At 40.2% G+C, this 17,554-nt stretch overlaps 1 protein-coding gene across 4 annotated transcripts in view; it reads right to left on the bottom strand.

Annotated features, from left to right (window-relative positions):
* LOC126486149 (DDB1- and CUL4-associated factor 6-like) overlaps nucleotides 1-17,554 on the bottom strand; it is a 227,199-nt gene that overhangs the window by 58,155 nt on the left and 151,490 nt on the right. For all 4 annotated transcript variants that reach the window (XM_050108930.1, XM_050108929.1, XM_050108927.1 and 1 more), the window contains exon 13: nucleotides 15,247-15,499. In XM_050108930.1, the coding sequence (XP_049964887.1) occupies nucleotides 15,247-15,499 (253 nt within the window). The remainder of the gene's footprint in view (nucleotides 1-15,246; nucleotides 15,500-17,554) is intronic.

Here is a 17,554-nt window from a genome sequence, read left to right as displayed (position 1 = left end):
GTCGAAATACCCTCAGACTTCAAGAAGAATATAATAATTCCAATCCCAAAGAAAGCAGGTGTTGACAGATGTGAAAATTACCGAACTATCAGTTTAATAAGTCACAGCTGCAAAATACTAACACGAATTATTTACAGACGAATGGAAAAACTAGTAGTAGCCAACCTCGGGGAAGATCAGTTTGGATTCCGTAGAAACACTGGAACACGTGAGGCAATACTGACCTTACGACTTATCTTAGAAGAAAGATTAAGGAAAGGCATACCTATGTTTCTAGCATTTGTAGACTTAGAGAAAGCTTTTGACAATGTTGACTGGAATACTCTCTTTCAAATTCTAAAGGTGGCAGGGGAAAAATACAGGGAGCGAAAGGCTATTTACAATTTGTACAGAAACCAGATGGCAGTTATAAGAGGCGAGGGACATGAAAGGGAAGCAGTGGTTGGGAAGGGAGTAAAGCAGGGTTTTAGCCTCTCCCCGATGTTGTTCAATCTGTATATTGAGCAAGCAGTAAAGGAAACAAAAGAAAAATTCGGAGTAGGTATTAAAGTTCATGGAGAAGAAATAAAAACTTTGAGGTTCGCCGATGACATTGTAATTCTGTCAGAGACAGCAAAGGACTTGGAAGAGCAGTTGAATGGAATGGACAGTGTCTTGAAAGGAGGATATAAGATGAACATCAACAAAAGCAAAACAAGGATAATGGAATGTAGTCTAATAAAGTCGGGTGATGCTGAGGGAATTAGATTAGGAAATGAGGCACTTAAAGTAGTAAAGGAGTTTTGCTATTTGGGGAGCAAAATAACTGATGATGGTCGAAGTAGAGAGGATATAAAATGTAGGCTGGCAATGGCAATGAAAGCATTTCTGAAGAAGAGAAATTTGTTAACATCCAGTATTGATTTAAGTGTCAGGAAGTCATTTGTGAAATTATTCGTATGGAGTGTAGCCATGTATGGAAGTGAAACATGGACGATAAATAGTTTGGGCAAGAAGAGAATAGAAGCTTTCGAAATGTGGTGCTACAGAAGAATGCTGAAGATTAGATGGGTAGATCACATAACTAATGAGGAAGTATTGAATAGGATTGGGGAGAAGAGAAGTTTGTGGCACAACTTGACCAGAAGAAGGGATCGGTTGGTAGGACATGTTCTTAGGCATAAAGGGACCACCAATTTAGTACTGGAGGGCAGCGTGGAGGGTAAAAATCGTAGAGAGAGACCAAGAGATGAATACACTAAGCAGATTCAGAAGGATATAGGTTGCAGAAGGTACTGGGAGATGAAAAAGCATGCACAGGATAGAGTAGCATGGAGAGCTGCATCAAACCAGTCTCAGGACTGAAGACCACAACAACAACAACATATACTCAATAATACGTAACCCACTTCCAAACCATAACCAAAAAATTTTTTTCTTCCGCTTTCAACAATACTGCTGCTACAAAATCCACCGTCTCCAGTTCACAAACAGTTCCTTTCAGCTATTAAACAGCCATTTCGGCTAGTTCCAATAACTTTCGCTTTTTTTCCATTTCCGTTTTTCCCACATCACTGATCTTTTTTAGCCGCTTCCCACAGGTTTTAATATCATTATTTCTTCGTCAGACAATTGGTAGCCTCATTTTCACAATCTGCCACCACAAAACCACTCCTTATAATACATTTACACGCAGTTTTTTCGAAATTTTCCCAAATTGCTCCACCCTTTAACGTGTTTTGGCGGCAACACAACCACATAACCTTTGTGCACATCATTGTCTACCAACCCAAGCTCACCACAGGATCAACATAGCCCAGCTATAACCAACACCTTTTCGCCTTTTTTCACACCAGATCTCCAGTTGCTTTCTAGTTCACCTTATCTCTCGCCATATATTTTTATTTTCATTTTCATTTCAGCCTCATGTTACACTTTCCACCTTCTAATACCATGTCACCCTCACAACATCCCCACGACGACCCCATTAAGTTTTATTTACATTCCCTTCGCAAACATGCCTTCGCGCTAGCCAGATTACACTCCCATATTTTATTTTCTCAGGCTTGTCTGACATTTGGCATTACCCCCAAAGGCCTCACACTTAAAGTTCCCATCTCTGGCTGTAATCCTTCTTTCCATCAGTCCCTATACCAGTTCCAAACTGAACAATCCATTGCCCTCACCCACCTAATCCTTCACCTACACATCAACTCAGCCAATGAACACACCCGTCAACTCCTATCCTTATTAAAAGTCCTCAATCTTTCCTCTCCCACATCCACACCGGCTGTTCAGAGCATCCTCCTACAGGCCAATCGCAAATTAGAACAGCATGCCACCCTCCACCTCGAAAAACTATCCAATCTCCTGGTTTCCCACCTCCGGAAAGGCAACTCACTCACCCTTCGCAACCTTTCCAGCAAACCTCAACCTCCTCTCATTGCACACAGACCCAGTCTCTCCCATTTACTCAATCTCCCACTTCCAGCTCCACTCCCCCAAAACCTCAAAATTCCAATCAACACAATCTGGAACCACTACACCCTAATTCAGTAGTTAACCTTTCCTCCAAACCTCTCTCCCAATCCGAAACCTCTGTCCTATCCAAAGGCCTCACCTTCAGCCCCACTCCCAGATTCAACCAAACAGCCCTTGTCAAAGATTTACTGTCCTACACCCGTTCTCTCAGCTGGAAATATCACTTTGCCACAAATAAAAATGATCCTAATCCTACTCCTAATGGTCCAACTCCCCAAGACACTATCCAAACTGAACCCTGCCTGGAACAGTTCCGTCCTCCGTCATAGCGGGACCCACCTCCTCTTCCTCAGAATCACCCTCTCCAAACTTTCCAGGAATTCCTGACTTCCAGCCTTGCCTCTCAATCCTTCTTAAAAAACCTCAATCCTACTCCCAACATCACCACTGCTGAAGCCCAGGCTATCCGTGATCTGAAGGCTCACCCATCCATCGTCATTCTTCCGGCAGACAAGGGTTCCACAACCGTGGTACTTGATCGTCGGGAGTACGTGGCTGAGGGACTGCGTCAGCTTTCAGACAAAACTACATACAAAGTTTGCCAAGGTAATCCCATTCCTGATGTCCAGGCGGAGCTTCAAGGAATACTCAGAACCTTAGGCCCCCTACAAAACCTTTCACCTGACTCCATCAACCTACTGACCCCACCATCACCCCGCACCCCTACCTTCTTCCTAAAATTCACAAAGCCAATCATCCCGGCCGTCCCATTGTAGCTGGCTACCAAGCCCCCACAGAACGTATCTCTGCCTACGTAGATCAACACCTTCAGCCCATTACATGCAGTCTCCCATCCTTCATCAAAGACACCAACCACTTTCTTGAACGCCTGGAATCCCTACCCAGTCTGTTACCCCCAGAAACCATCCTTGTAACCCTTGATGCCACTTCCTTATACACAAATATTCCACACGTCCAGGGCCTCGCTGCGATGAAGCAGTTGCTTTCATGCCGATCACCTGCCACCATACCAAAAACCTCTTTCCTCATTACCTTAGCCAGCTTCATCCTGACCCACAACTTCTTCACTTTCGAAGGCCAGACATACCAACAATTAAAGGGAACAGCCATGGGCACCAGGATGGCCTCCTCGTACGCCAACCTATTCATGGGTCGCTTAGAGGAAGCCTTCTTGGTTACCCAGGCCTGCCAACCCAAAGTTTGGTACAGATTTAATGATGACATCTTCATGATCTGGACTCACAGTGAAGAAGAACTCCAGTATTTCCTCTCCAACCTCATCTCCTTTGGTTCCATCAGATTCACCTGGTCCTACTCCAAATCCCATGCCACTTTCCTTGACGTTGACTCCACCTGTACAATGGCCAGCTTCACACGTCCGTCCACATCAAACCCACCAACAAGCAACAGTACCTCCATTATGACAGCTGCCACCCATTCCACATCAAACGGTCTCTTCCCTACAGCCTAGGTCTTCGTGGCAAACGAATCTGCTCCAGTCCGGAATCCCTGAACCATTACGCCAACAACCTGAAAACAGCTTCCGCATCCCGCAACTACCCTCCCGACCTGGTACAGAAGCAAATAACCAGAGCCACTTCCTCATCTCCTCAAACCCAGAACCTCCCACAGAAGAACCCCAAAAGTGCCCCACTTGTGACAGGATACTTTCCGGGACTGGATCAGACTCTGAATGTGGCTCTCCAGCAGGGATACGACTTCCTCAAATCCTGCCCTGAAATGAGATCCATCCTTCGTGAAATCCTCCCCACTCCACCAAGAGTGTCTTTCAGCCGTCCACCTAACCTTCGTAACTTCTTAGTACATCCCTATGAAATCCCCAAACCACCTTCCCTACCCTCTGGCTCCTACCCTTGTAACCGCCCCCGGTGTAAAACCTGTCTCATGCACTCTCCCACCACCACCTACTCCAGTCCTGTAACCCAGAAGGTGTACACAATCATAGGCAGAGCCACGTGTGAAAGCACCCACGTGATTTACCAACTGACCTGCCTACACTGTGAAGCTTTCTATGTGGGAATGACCAGCAACAAACCGTCCATTCGCATGAATGGACACAGACAGACAGTGTTTGTTGGTAATGAGGATCACCCTGTGGCTAAACATGCCTTGGTGCACGGCCAGCACATCTTGGCACAGTGTTACACCGTCCGGGTTATCTGCATACTTCCCACTAACACCAACCTGTCAGAACTCTGGAGATGGGAACTTGCCCTTCAGTATATCCTCTCTTCTTGTTACCCGCCAGGCCTCAATCTCCGCTAATTTCATTTTGCTGCCGCTCATACCTCACCTGTCTTTCAATAACATCTTTGCCTCTGTACTTCCGCCTCAACTGACATCTCTGCCCAAACTCTTTGCCTTTACAAATGTCTGCTTGTGTCTGTGTATGTGCGGATGGATATGTGTGTGTGTGCGAGTGTATACCCCTTCTTTTACCCCTAAGGTAAGTCTTTCCGCTCCCGGGATTGGAATGACTCCTTACCCTCTCCCTTAAAACCCAGAACCTTTCGTCTTTCCCTATCCTTCCCTCTTTCCTGATGAGGCAACAGTTTGTTGTGAAAGCTTGAATTTCATGTGTATGTTTGTGTTTGTTTGTGTGTCTATCGACCTGCCAGCACTTTCTTTCGGTAAGTCACATCATCTGTGTTTTTAGATATATTTTTCCCACGTGGAATGTTTCCCTTTCTTATATTCACAGTATATATATAGATATATATAGCCACTCCAGTACCTGCAATATAAGCAAATAATAGATTGCTACACACTGTGAAGGTGACACCTTGAGCTGCAGACATGCACAACAAAAGGACAATTATGCATTAGCTTTTGGATAAAGCATTCCGGTCTGAACTCCCAGAGATGGCAGTCATGTGTGCAGGAGGTGTGCTTGCTTGTCTAAATATGTGTGTATTTCTTCCTTAATTTATCAGCAGTATGTAAGATACTTCCAAAGCTGTATAAAATATTTCTCTAAACCAGTATTCTAGGCCTAATTTTCACCACAGCAAAAATGTGCAATATTCCGGATCAGTTAGGCGACACGTTTTATTCACTACATATGTAACCCAATGCAAAATTTGACACTTTATTACCACTTCTGTATATGCACATAAATAAGTTCAAATTTGAACATTACCACACTACAATAATTTTAAGACTGAAAAATACAAAAAATCCACTGAAGATGGCACAAGAAGAGCTGAAACATGCTTGGGAAAAGTAAAACAAATGAATAGTGTCTTGCATAGGGGAATATCTCTCTAATTTTTGTCATCAAGCACAGAAAGAAGAGGACTGACATCCAAATGATGATTGTTTCAACACCATGCCACTATGATATATTTGGTGATTTTACATTGGTGGTGTATGTTAGGATTATATTTGGAAGGAGTGTCTCAAGAGAAGTAAAGAAATAGTAACTTGTATTTGTGCATCAAAAATTACATACAATTAAATTATAAGAATAAAAATATAACTGTCACGTATGTTGTTCTCTTCCTTCTACAATGCAACTAACAAAATTTAAACATAATAATCAAATAATGAAGCAACAAAACAAATAGATAATTACTAATAACAAGAAAATGAACACCACCAACAACATCAACAACAACAAAAACAAAAAGGCAACAAAAATGGAAAATGTATGACTAGGCGAACATAAGCCCCAAGAAATTTTTACTCTGAAATCCGTATCAAGAGTACTACACAGATTTACAGTTTACCTACTACTCCATTTTTTAACTCCCAAAAATAAAACCTTTTGCCTCTAAAACTTTAAAGATGGAATGATGCCAATTAAGCATGCTAGGACACTTCTGTTGTATTGAAAAGGAAAGAAAGAATTAAAAATTTATGAAGGAAGATTAAGATTTAATGTCCTATTGATGATGAGGTCATTGGAGACTGACTACAAGCTCGAATATAGGAAGAATATGGAAGAGAACCGGACATGACCATGCTTTTGGCATCATTCTGACACTAATCTTATCTGATTTGGAAACACAAGCAAAATAGAAATCAGGACAGACTAATATTCAACTGAAGGAATTTTGGAAAACCATGACAGAATGAGGATGGCCACTTAGATTTCAATTCCGCTCCTCCAAAACAGAATTCATCACCTTGTGGATTGCTTCACCTCATTCAGGAAGTGACAGAGAGCAAATGTTCATCTAACAAACTTAGGCAAATACATATATACAAATGCATATATACAAATGGTGACAAAAATACAAATGTAGCTCTAATCAATAAATGCAACAAAGTGAATTTTTATGTTCTTTATTTATTTTGATATTAACTGACAACCCCCTCCTCCACAATCCCTAATTCCATTAAATTTCAGTCCTTCGGAATTTTCAGGGAAACTCAGTCTTTTTCTTATATTACGTACAACTACATCTCCTCATGTCAGACAGCTCCTTCTTCCACACTGAAATAATTCTTTTCTTATATCAATTAGCAGTGGTTCTCTATTGTTTATCTTGTTAGAGATACTGTCTTTCACTCAACTATGAACTGATTACAGCTTCTTTCCCAATTAGCCAATCTCTATACAACATGTGCCTGTTGAAACTGAACAAACTATTCACTTGTTGTCTTGTCTATTTTTATTAGTTCTTACTTTAAATTCAATAGCGTTAAATGGGAAAATGGACACCCTGAAGCACCTGGTTGATATAAATCAAATTATTCATATATTATACATGTTGTAACTGTTCATGATCACAATAACAAGTTCAAATACTTATGAACAGATTGTCTTGGACAATAACTTGAGTGTCTTGTATGGCCTCCTCTAATTACAGAGCAGCACTGAAATTGTGCCTCAAGTGTCAGATGTCACCTGGAGGGACAGAGTCCTGTTTTACACCGTCTGACAAAGGAAGTGGAGTACCCAGAAGTGGAGAAGGAAACAAAGTGTTGGGAGGCTATCCTGTGTTATATCAATGATTAAAAAACTGAGTCAGATTTACAAGAAACTTGGCAGCATAAGCCCACTTATCAGTACGACATTATAAATCTTCTGGCATGGATGCAAGCACTCATTCCGTTGGGGAGCTGCCATAAAGCCATTTCATCCTCTCCTGAGGTACACTGGCCCACAACTGTTGCAAATGGTCCCCAATATCCTAGGTACTGGCACTGGGATGGATTTTACACCCAAGCTAGTCCCACACATGTTCTATCAGGTACAGATATGGGTATTTTTGCAGCCACACAAATAGCTCAGCATCACACAGAACTGTATATACATACAAACATGCCATAAGTGGACAAGCGCTGTCCTTTTGAAAAATGGCACCACGATATTGTCGCATAAGAGGTGTCGCATTAGGACAAAGGATATTGTTGCCATATTGTTGTGCAATCTGAGTTCCCTCAATCACTTCCAGCTGTGACCTGAACTCATACGTGATAGCTCCCCACACCATGGCACCACAAGTAACAAGGCTATGCCTCTCCAAAACACTGGAAGAATGGGGCCTTCCCCAAGTCATCACAGTACTCATCAACAATAGTTATCCAAAGTAGTGCAGAACCACAATTCACTGCTGAACACAATGCAACACTATTCATAAGTAATCCATGCATATGGATCACGGCACCACTCCAAATACAACTGTTTGAGTTGTGTGTTGACAGCAGTCTACGCATGGGACAGTAACTTGCTAGTGTGGCTGTCGCTTGTCTCCAATCAATGGTGTGGAATGACACACGGAGTCCATACTCATCCTCAGATTGCAGGCACAGATGTCAAGGTTTACAATGTGTTTTGCCCACAAACAGTGATCCTCCTTTTTGGTGATCAGATGTGGCTGACCATAACCTTGATGATGATAATACTTGCCCGAACATTTCAAGGCAGTACAGTACTATACCACTGTCACATTCAAATGCTCCACAAACATGATTATTCCAGAATTCGGCCAGCTGGCCAAATGGAGACTCACAATGAGGTCCCTTTCAAACTCCGTCTGTTGATTATGTTGCCTCACATGAGCAAGCAGCATCCCTGTATTCTTCACAGTGATCATTCAACACCTACTGTTGTTCACACCTTTTATATAACCTACCAGACCTGGTAACAACACAAAACATGAATGACACTAATGCACTCTGGTGGATGTTTTACCTTTCACAGGGGATTGCAACTCTAATTATTTACATACCTGACAATGGTGTGTGTGTGTGTACTAAGTTACATTGATATCTGACCATTTCTTCTGGGTACTTCATTCTTTTTGTTGGGCAGTGTATTTACATCCGTTGTCACAAGATGCTGGTTATGTAGACCTTATCATAAGGCAATGGTAAAATATGGGGAGCAAAAGGCTATTTACAATTTGTACAGAAACCAGATGGTAGTGATAAAGAGTCCAGGGGTAGAAAAGGGATGCAATGGTTGAGAAGGGAGTGAGAGAGGGTTTTAGACTATCCCTGATGATATTCAATCTGTATATGAAACAAGTAGTAAAGGAAACAAAAGAAAAATTTTGAGTAGGAATTAAAGTCCAGGGAGAAGAAATAAAAACTTTGAGGTTTGTCGATGACATTGTAATTCTATCAGAGACAGCGAAGGACTTGGATGAGCAGTTGAAGGGAATGGACAGTGTCTTGAAAGGAAGAAATAAGATGAACATCTACAAAAGCAAAACAACAATAATGGAATGTAGTCGAATTAAATCAGATGATGCTGAGGGAACTAGATTAAGAAATGAGAAACTTAAAGTAGTAAAGGAGTTTTGCTATTTGGGCAGTAAAATAACTGATTATAGAGAATATAAAATGTAGACTGGTGATGGCAAGAGAAGTGTTTCTAAAGAAGAGATATGTGTCAACATCAAGTACAGATTTAAGTGTCCGGAAGTCTTTCTGAAAGTATTTGTATGGAGTGTAGCCCTGTGTGAAAGTAAAACATGGATGACAAACAATTCAGACAAGAACAGAATAGAAGCTTTTGAAATGCGGTGCTACAGAAGAATGCTGAAGATTAGATGGGTAGATCATGTAACTAATGAGGAGGTACTGAATAAAATTAGGGAGAAGAGGAATTTGTGGCACAACTTGACTAGAAGAAGGGATCAGTTGGTAGGACATGTTCTGAGGCATCAAGGGATCACCAATTTAGTACTGGAGAGCAGTGTGGAGGGTAAAAATCGTAGAGGGAGACCAAGAGGTGAATACACTAAGCAGATTCAGAAGGATGTAGGTTGTAATAGTTACTTGGAGATGAAGAATCTTGCATAGGACAGAGAAGCACGGATAGCTACATCAAAACAGTCTCTGAACTGAAGACCGCAACAACAACAACAGACCTACATGTCTTTTTTCAACTTAGTTCTGATGTTTGTTTCATAATTCGTGCTAATGACACACAGGGTATAAGAAAAGAATATAGTCTTTTCAGCCCTACAGTTCCATCTGTATATCAAAGAAGCAATGATGGAAATAAAGGAAAGATTCTGGAGTGGAATTACAATTGGGGGTGAAAGGACCTCATGATACGATTTGTTGATGACATTGCTATCCTCAGTGAACGTGAAGAAGGATTACATGATCTGCTAAATGGAATGAACAGTCTAATGGGTACAGAATATGGACTGAGAGTAAATCGAAGAAAGATGAAAGTAATGAGAAGTAGCAGAAATGAGTATTCATGGTCATAAAGTAGATGAAGTTGGAATACTGCTACCTAGGCAGCAAAATAACCAATGACGGATGGAGCAAGGAGGACATCAAAAGCAGACTAGCACTGGGAAAATGAGCATTCCTGGCCAAGAGAAGCCTACTAGTATCAAACATAGGCCTTAATTTGAGGAAGAAATTTCTGAGAAAGTGTGTTTGGAGCACAGCATTACATGGTAGTGAAACACAGACTGTGGGAAAACCAGAGAGGAGATTCTGCACAGAATCGGAGAGGAAGGCAACATGTGGAAAATACTGACAAGGAGAAGGGACACGATGATAGGACATCTGTTAAGACATCAAGGAATGACTTCCATGGTACTAGAGGGAGCTGTAGAGGGCAAAAAATTGTAGAGGAAGACAGAGATTGGAAAACGTCCAGCAAATAATTGAGGATGTAGGTTGCAAGTGCTATTCTGAGATGAAGAGGTTGGCACAGGAGTGAAATTCGTGGCAGACCACATCAGACCAATCAAAAGACTGATGACTCAAAAAAACAGAATGAATGGCCACCGCCAAACTGTTGCCAAAAACAAGGTTGACCAGCCAGTGGCACAAAAGGCAGCAGAGGGCAGCATGCAAGATTTCAATGGCTGCTTCACAGCACATACCATCTGGATCCCCACCACCACCAGCTTTTCTGAACTATGCAGATGGGGGCTGTCCCTACAGCACATCAATTGCCCCCGTACCTCCCTGGTCTAAACCTAGCTCACTGTCCCCCCCATTGCCTACCCAATACTGTGTGTGTGTGTGTGTGTGTGTGTGTGTGTGTGTGTGTGTGTGTGTGTGTGTGCACAGGTGCCTCTTACAACCTTCAGAAGGGAATTTCATTCAGAAAACTAGCAAAGCAAAACTCTGCACCTTTTGTTTGTGAACCTGACAACGACACAGCCCTTCTGCCTTTCGGTGAGTCATCTCCTTTATTCCTACATAATTAGAAACTAAACTGTGAAACTCTCACCACTCTTCCACAAGTCAAAAGGTCCACTATGCGACTTAACTTCTGAGTTCATCAGTCACCTAGAACTTGGAACTAATTAAACCTAACTAACCTAAGGACATCACACACATCCATGCCCGAGGCAGTCGAACCTGCGACCGTAGCGGTCGCTCGGCTCCAGACTGTAGCACCTAGAACCGCACGGCCACTCGGGCCAGTGGCTCTACCCTTCACTTGATCCCTGTGAAACCCTACATTTCAGCAATATAATGCATGACCGCATGTTGCAGGTCCTGTACGGGCCGTTCTGGATACAGAAAATGTTCGACTGCTGCCCTGGCCAGCACTTTCTCCAGACCTCTCACCAATTCAAAACGTCTGGTTAATGGTGGCCGAGCGATTGGCTTGTCACAATATGCTAGTCGCTACTCTTGATGAACTGTGGTATCGTGTTGAAGCTGCATGGGCAGCTGTACCTGAACACGCCATCCAAGCTCTGTTTGACTCAATACCCATTATTACGGCCAGAGGTGGTTGTTCTGGGTACTGATTTCTCAGGATGCACCCAAATTGCGTGAAAATGTAATCACATGTCAGTTCTAGTATAATATATTTGTCCAATGAATACCCGTTTTATCATCTGCATTTCTTCTCGGTGTAGCAATTTTAATGGCCAGGAGTGTAGTTTTGAGTCTGTTCACTTGCTTTATTAGTCTGTAACTGGTGACAGAGACCTCTTTGCTTTGTACATTTTTATGATGTGACTAGGTTTTACCTGTGACTTTGTCCGCACATTAAAGGTGCCGGTGCGGCTGGCGGCTCACAAAGCTTTGCCATCCTGCCGGCACATTTGATTGTTTGCAGCAAACAACAATGCCCTATGGTGTGTAACAGCACATGCTTTTATGGCAAAACTATGAGAACTTTGATTCTACCCGGCATGTCAAAGTAAAAGATGTATCACATTTTAAATTAGACGTACAAAAATACAACTGAAAATCACATCCAATTTCATGCATTAGTTTTTGCGTTGTGCACATACATACACACAAAAATCCTGAAAATAATTTTTTTGCTTTGATAGCCGTTAAATAAACACCCTCAAATTCAGTTTTTTTTAAATATCTCCTATGTACAGACATCTTCAAGTTACAATTTTATTATATGTGTAAATTCTCAATGCAGTGGAAACCACTGAGCGTATTATTCAAAGAGTACGGGTTTATATGCAGCAGAGCTATGTCCAACACTGAATGATTTTCACTGCCAATGTCTTGAGTAGCTGAGTGGATGTCTCTCCAGATCACCATCATTTGAAAAATTATTAGAGATACCATTAAGGGAACACTTCCTTTGAATTATAAAGCTGACAATATTAAATGAAGTACAGATTCAAGAGCTACGCCATTCTCCAATGCCACGGATTTGTAAACTGAAAATTATTAACCTGTTATTGAAATAATTGTTTAACCAATTACCTGTGTTCGTTCTTCATGTTTTACCATTCAGAGGATACAGTGGAGTGGGGTACTGCTAAGTGCTAATGCTTAAAATGTGCATCACAGGTGGTCAAAGCTGTGCACTATCAAAATTATTGCTCAAATTTTGATGCAAAATCAATTGCAAGGTTATTATTTCACCAGTGTTCTGTTTTCCTCTTTAAAATATGACTTCAAGTCATTATGGTATTAAAAACTCTAAAGTATGTGCCAGTACCAAGGGTGAACAAATTCTGAGCGATAAATAAATGTCTACTGTATTCAGAATCATCCAAATAAAAACTACAGTGTTTTATGATAATATCAAACACAAATAGCTTATTCCTTCTTAGTTACATACTGAGAACCAACATACTTTTTTACTGTTTAAACTTTGGGGTATATATAAACAAACAAGGACCTTACCTTACGCTTCAGTAGTTCCCTCTTTTCAGTCAGCAACTTTGGAATCACTATATATGATAAATGTCACCCACTTAATAATCTTCTACTTTGTAAAAGAAGTTGATGATTGGCCTCCAAGCACCGATTGTTACATGTCTGTACGTCTCGGGACTTGTGTCGACTGCCCTTTTTGGATCACTGTTCCCAATGTCAACACTCCCGTGCTTTTACATTTCTAATTGTTGTGCTGTGTGGCATTGGTTGTATGCAAGGGGTTTGTTGCATGAACTAAATGTCCCTAAGAAGCTATTGTTGGTCATCAATGTTAGCACCAACACACCGATTACCCTATACTTCATCGTGACACCAGAAACGTTATTAATCAGCTGGCAGAATGTTGCTAACTTAACCAAATGGTAACATATTTCACCTTTTTCACTAGTCTGCTCGCAACAAATAAATTCTATACCTGAAATGACTGTAAAAAAAAAAAAAACCTCTAACTTGACAAGAGTTTTTGCGACCAGGCACAGGGACCATAGCATTTGCTAACTACTGCTACGTGCCTAATCTGGCACTAGGTGTACCAGAAAACATCTCACCTATGAACCGGTCATCGTCTAAAGAATTGATATTGTGATCAGAGACTGGAGTAAAAAACATTTGGCAGTTACCATAGTTTACTCAATATTCTTTCTCCTCCTGAAATATACTTCACTGTCATACATTCAATTCTGTTTTTTTGTTGTACAGCACCCTAAACAATGTCACCTAATTCATGTAGAAATCTAAAAACCAATAATCCCTACATGGGCAACCTACTTTTACAGATCAAACTGTATCATCACACAGTAGAACGTAACATAAAAGAACCTGCTGCTGTCATGAACTTAGAATTAGCATGTTATCTTCTGGTGCATGTACAGTGTTTCCTAATTTTATTACAACCTGCTCTATCTTACACCCTCTGATTACATGATAATATTGCAGAACACAGAACTGTAGTCTTTCTTTGTATTTTATGCCTATTTCTCCAATTTGTTGTTTGCCTGCAAAGTTGTATTGTTGTACAGAAAGTTTATGAGGAAATTGAGAGAACTGCATTACTCTTCTTTTAAAAGAAACAGTATAGTATTTCAGTGAAATCCAAGCCACTTTAGGTACTAGCAAAACAACACCAGTCATGGAATTTAATACAAAAAAGGCTTAATAGCATTGCTGTGGAACAACAAACTACGAATTAGAAATAATCAAGCATACAATATCTGATTATAACAATTCAAGGCAACATCAGAAGTGGGATCATCAAGAAAATACTTAGACAATAAAACTAACCAATATTCATAATTCATAATCATTGTGTTAATGCTGGAAAAGTGTTTTACACTGAAGGTTGCATACTATGATTCATTTCCTTGGAAGTATGTTACAGAACAAAAATATAAGTCATGCCCACTCATCTTCAATTAAAAATGCTACTGGTCCTGCAAAAAAAAAAAAAAGGGCTATTTGAATCATTGGTGGGGTTAAAGGCAAAGGTTGTAGCCAACCTTCACATCCTGCTTGAACCATGATTAATATGTAATTTCTGTTGTTCATAAAACTGCAAACAAATGCAAATTCTAGTCACTACAAAATTAATTTATAAGTAAATATAAAAACAATATTATTACTCACACAAAAGGACTATTTGAAAAAGGATCCAGTACCTCTAGGCATTAAATTAGGATATGGACTGCTCTATATTGTTCTACGTGTTCACTGACTGAACCTAACATTATTTCAAAGATCTTCTTATTACTAAGCACTTCCACATATTCACAAATACTATAATTTCAGGCAGATGAACATGTATCACTGCTAATAAGTTCAATGAAATACTTTATAAATGATTTGTTACCAAGACTTAACATAAAAATTGCCATGAATTACCAGAGAACAAAAAGAAAAAGTTCTGCAAGTAAATGATTTATCCTAACACTTCAGTAGGGACAATGAGGTATATATAAGAGTGATGTACTTTCTGTTTTTAGGCACGCACAAAAGCAATTTATGTTGAACAGATCATCATCATCATTATTGTTGTTGTTGTTGTTGTTGTTGTTGGTATCACCGATACACTATACATAATACTATGCCCCCTTCCCCCCACACAACATATGATGAACCATCTGTACCCTCATAACATATGCACCATATCTCATAATCAAAAAACTAACTTACTGTTTCCGCCAGTTCGGCATCAAAACTGGCTTCCTCACGAAGTGGAGCCCAAAACTTCACATCATAGTCAATACCAGAGGTTGCTAGCACTGGTAGAACAGGATGTGGCTGGAGACAATTGACAACATGATGATCAGCTTCCAAAAGCATGACCAATGAGCCAGTCAAACGGTTCCAAATAAAAACATGGCCACAATCTGATCCTGAAAGCACATAATCTTCACCCCAAAAAGTTGCCTCTTTTATCATTGTTCTGAAAAAGAATAAAAAAGGAAAATACAAAAGCACAATCTTTACTCTGTGGCATAATGTCTGCTGAAATATTATTCCTGACAGATTGAAAGCATGTGTACCATTTGAACACAAATTTGGTTACTTGTCTCACAAAGGCAAGATTCTACAGTCAAAAGCGACCCATCATTTCTCATGGGATTAAATGAGAGCTTGCCTGTGAAATCTAAAGATGATGTCTAGTTACAATTTAGCACAAAGTTTTAATCTGTCAGAAAGTACATCCTTTATTACAAGTTCAGACTGTGTCATTACAAAGTTTTAAATAAAATATCAAATTTTATTAATAATGTTCACTCAGTATTGGTACTAACTGATATGAAAATTAACAGACACACAAAGAAAATAATCTGTATGCACAAGACCAAACAATCAATCACAGTGAGATGGCCTTCAGTCAGCACCTTCTTTAAGCTCGACAAATATAGGCTCCTGTGTTCTCACTGCTCAATTTACACCATTTTATTTTGAAAATTTCACTTCATACATGTGGAATGAATGAGGTGGAAATACTAAAAAATTGAAACTATGAAAAAGGACAATGATATGAATGAACTCACCAAAAGTTTGTAACAGCCAATGTGAAGTTGAAAGCAAAATGGTAAAACCTCAATTATTGGGATTCCTCTTCAAAAGCTGAAAAGGGGAAGGGTGGAATTCTAAAGTGTAAAAAACAGAAGAGAGGCCAAAAGAGACGGAAAAGGATGAGCATCTCCGCCAAACATCAGATTAAGCCACCACTCCATTTTTCACCCACACTCTCTTCATAATTTTTCAAATTAAAAATATCCTCAATATTTTTTTCTCTTTCTTTTCTTCTCTCTCTCCCCACCCCCTTTCCAACCATGGTGTTTGTGGAAGAGAGGGGGAGGGGATTACGGCTCATATAAGCAACCACAAAGGTAAAACATGGTTTTGCTTGAAGAAGAATATCAACTCACTATTTAATTAATGACAAATGCAGTACCATTACAGCAAGCAGGACAGCAACACAAACTGAAATGTGTGATAAACAAAGAACACATCCCAAAATAACAGTCAACTTCAGAGGGCACCTCACACGTAGTTTTCACTAACAACTTTATCGCTTAAAGTTAGATGTGGCAAAAGTGCAAGAACATGGTCAGATGAAGAGGATAAGGCCTTTCAGCAAAAACACTTCGATTTGTTGTATTCCGGAGTACTGCTACTGCCACAACTCTTATTAAGCTTGGATACAATTTTCAGTATTTGTAATCTTGATTAAAGGAGAACAAGTTTTCTCCCTGATTTCTACGAGATAATACATTATCAGAAATTAAATTTCAGACAGTTTGTAAATTTCACCAGAGGTCTTCATACCACTAACATCCATCTCACACATGTCCATTTGTAATTTTTCAAGCAAGCGCATGCACAATGAGATTTGCACGTGTACTTGCACCTACATTCATGCATTCACATAAATTTGAGGAATCCTCTCCAATTCCAAGAGCATAATTCTTGTGACCAAATCTGTACTTCCCCACATGAGTAACTCTGACTAATGTCCTGTAATTAGACCCTGTGTATCCCTGATTTTATGAAGCTTGAATCTTGTTTGCTGCACTGCATTAATTGCTTTCCAGTGTGCCCTGTTAACTAGTCCCTGCTGAGTTGAGTTCCAAGGAACTATACCAAGAATATTTAGCTGTAACTACTAAACTTCCTAAGGAACAGTTGCAGTAGAAGAGGAAGAAGTAAGCAGTAGTAGATGTGGTGGTGGTGGTGGTGGTGGCGGTGGCGGCAGTAGTGGTGAAGTAAAAATGAAGAAATTTCCTCATCCAAACAGCCTTGCATTCATTTATTTATTTAGTGTTCAGTTAATCCAACCTTTACAAAATTGTAGCTTCTTCAATCTCAAGCTAACAAATACAATTTCTGTCACTGTTCCCATGTCTCTCTGTCTCCTGTTGTCCATTTACAGCTGAACCATGTGAATTTCTTCAGTTCTTATCCCAGCAATGGTAGTAATCTGTCTTGTGATCTTTGTCTTTCT

The sequence above is a fragment of the Schistocerca serialis genome, chromosome 1, assembly GCF_023864345.2.
Source record: "Schistocerca serialis cubense isolate TAMUIC-IGC-003099 chromosome 1, iqSchSeri2.2, whole genome shotgun sequence".
NCBI lineage: Eukaryota > Metazoa > Arthropoda > Insecta > Orthoptera > Acrididae > Schistocerca > Schistocerca serialis.
The sequence above is the reverse complement of the archived record's forward strand: the minus strand, read 5'-3'. Positions and strand labels throughout refer to the sequence as shown.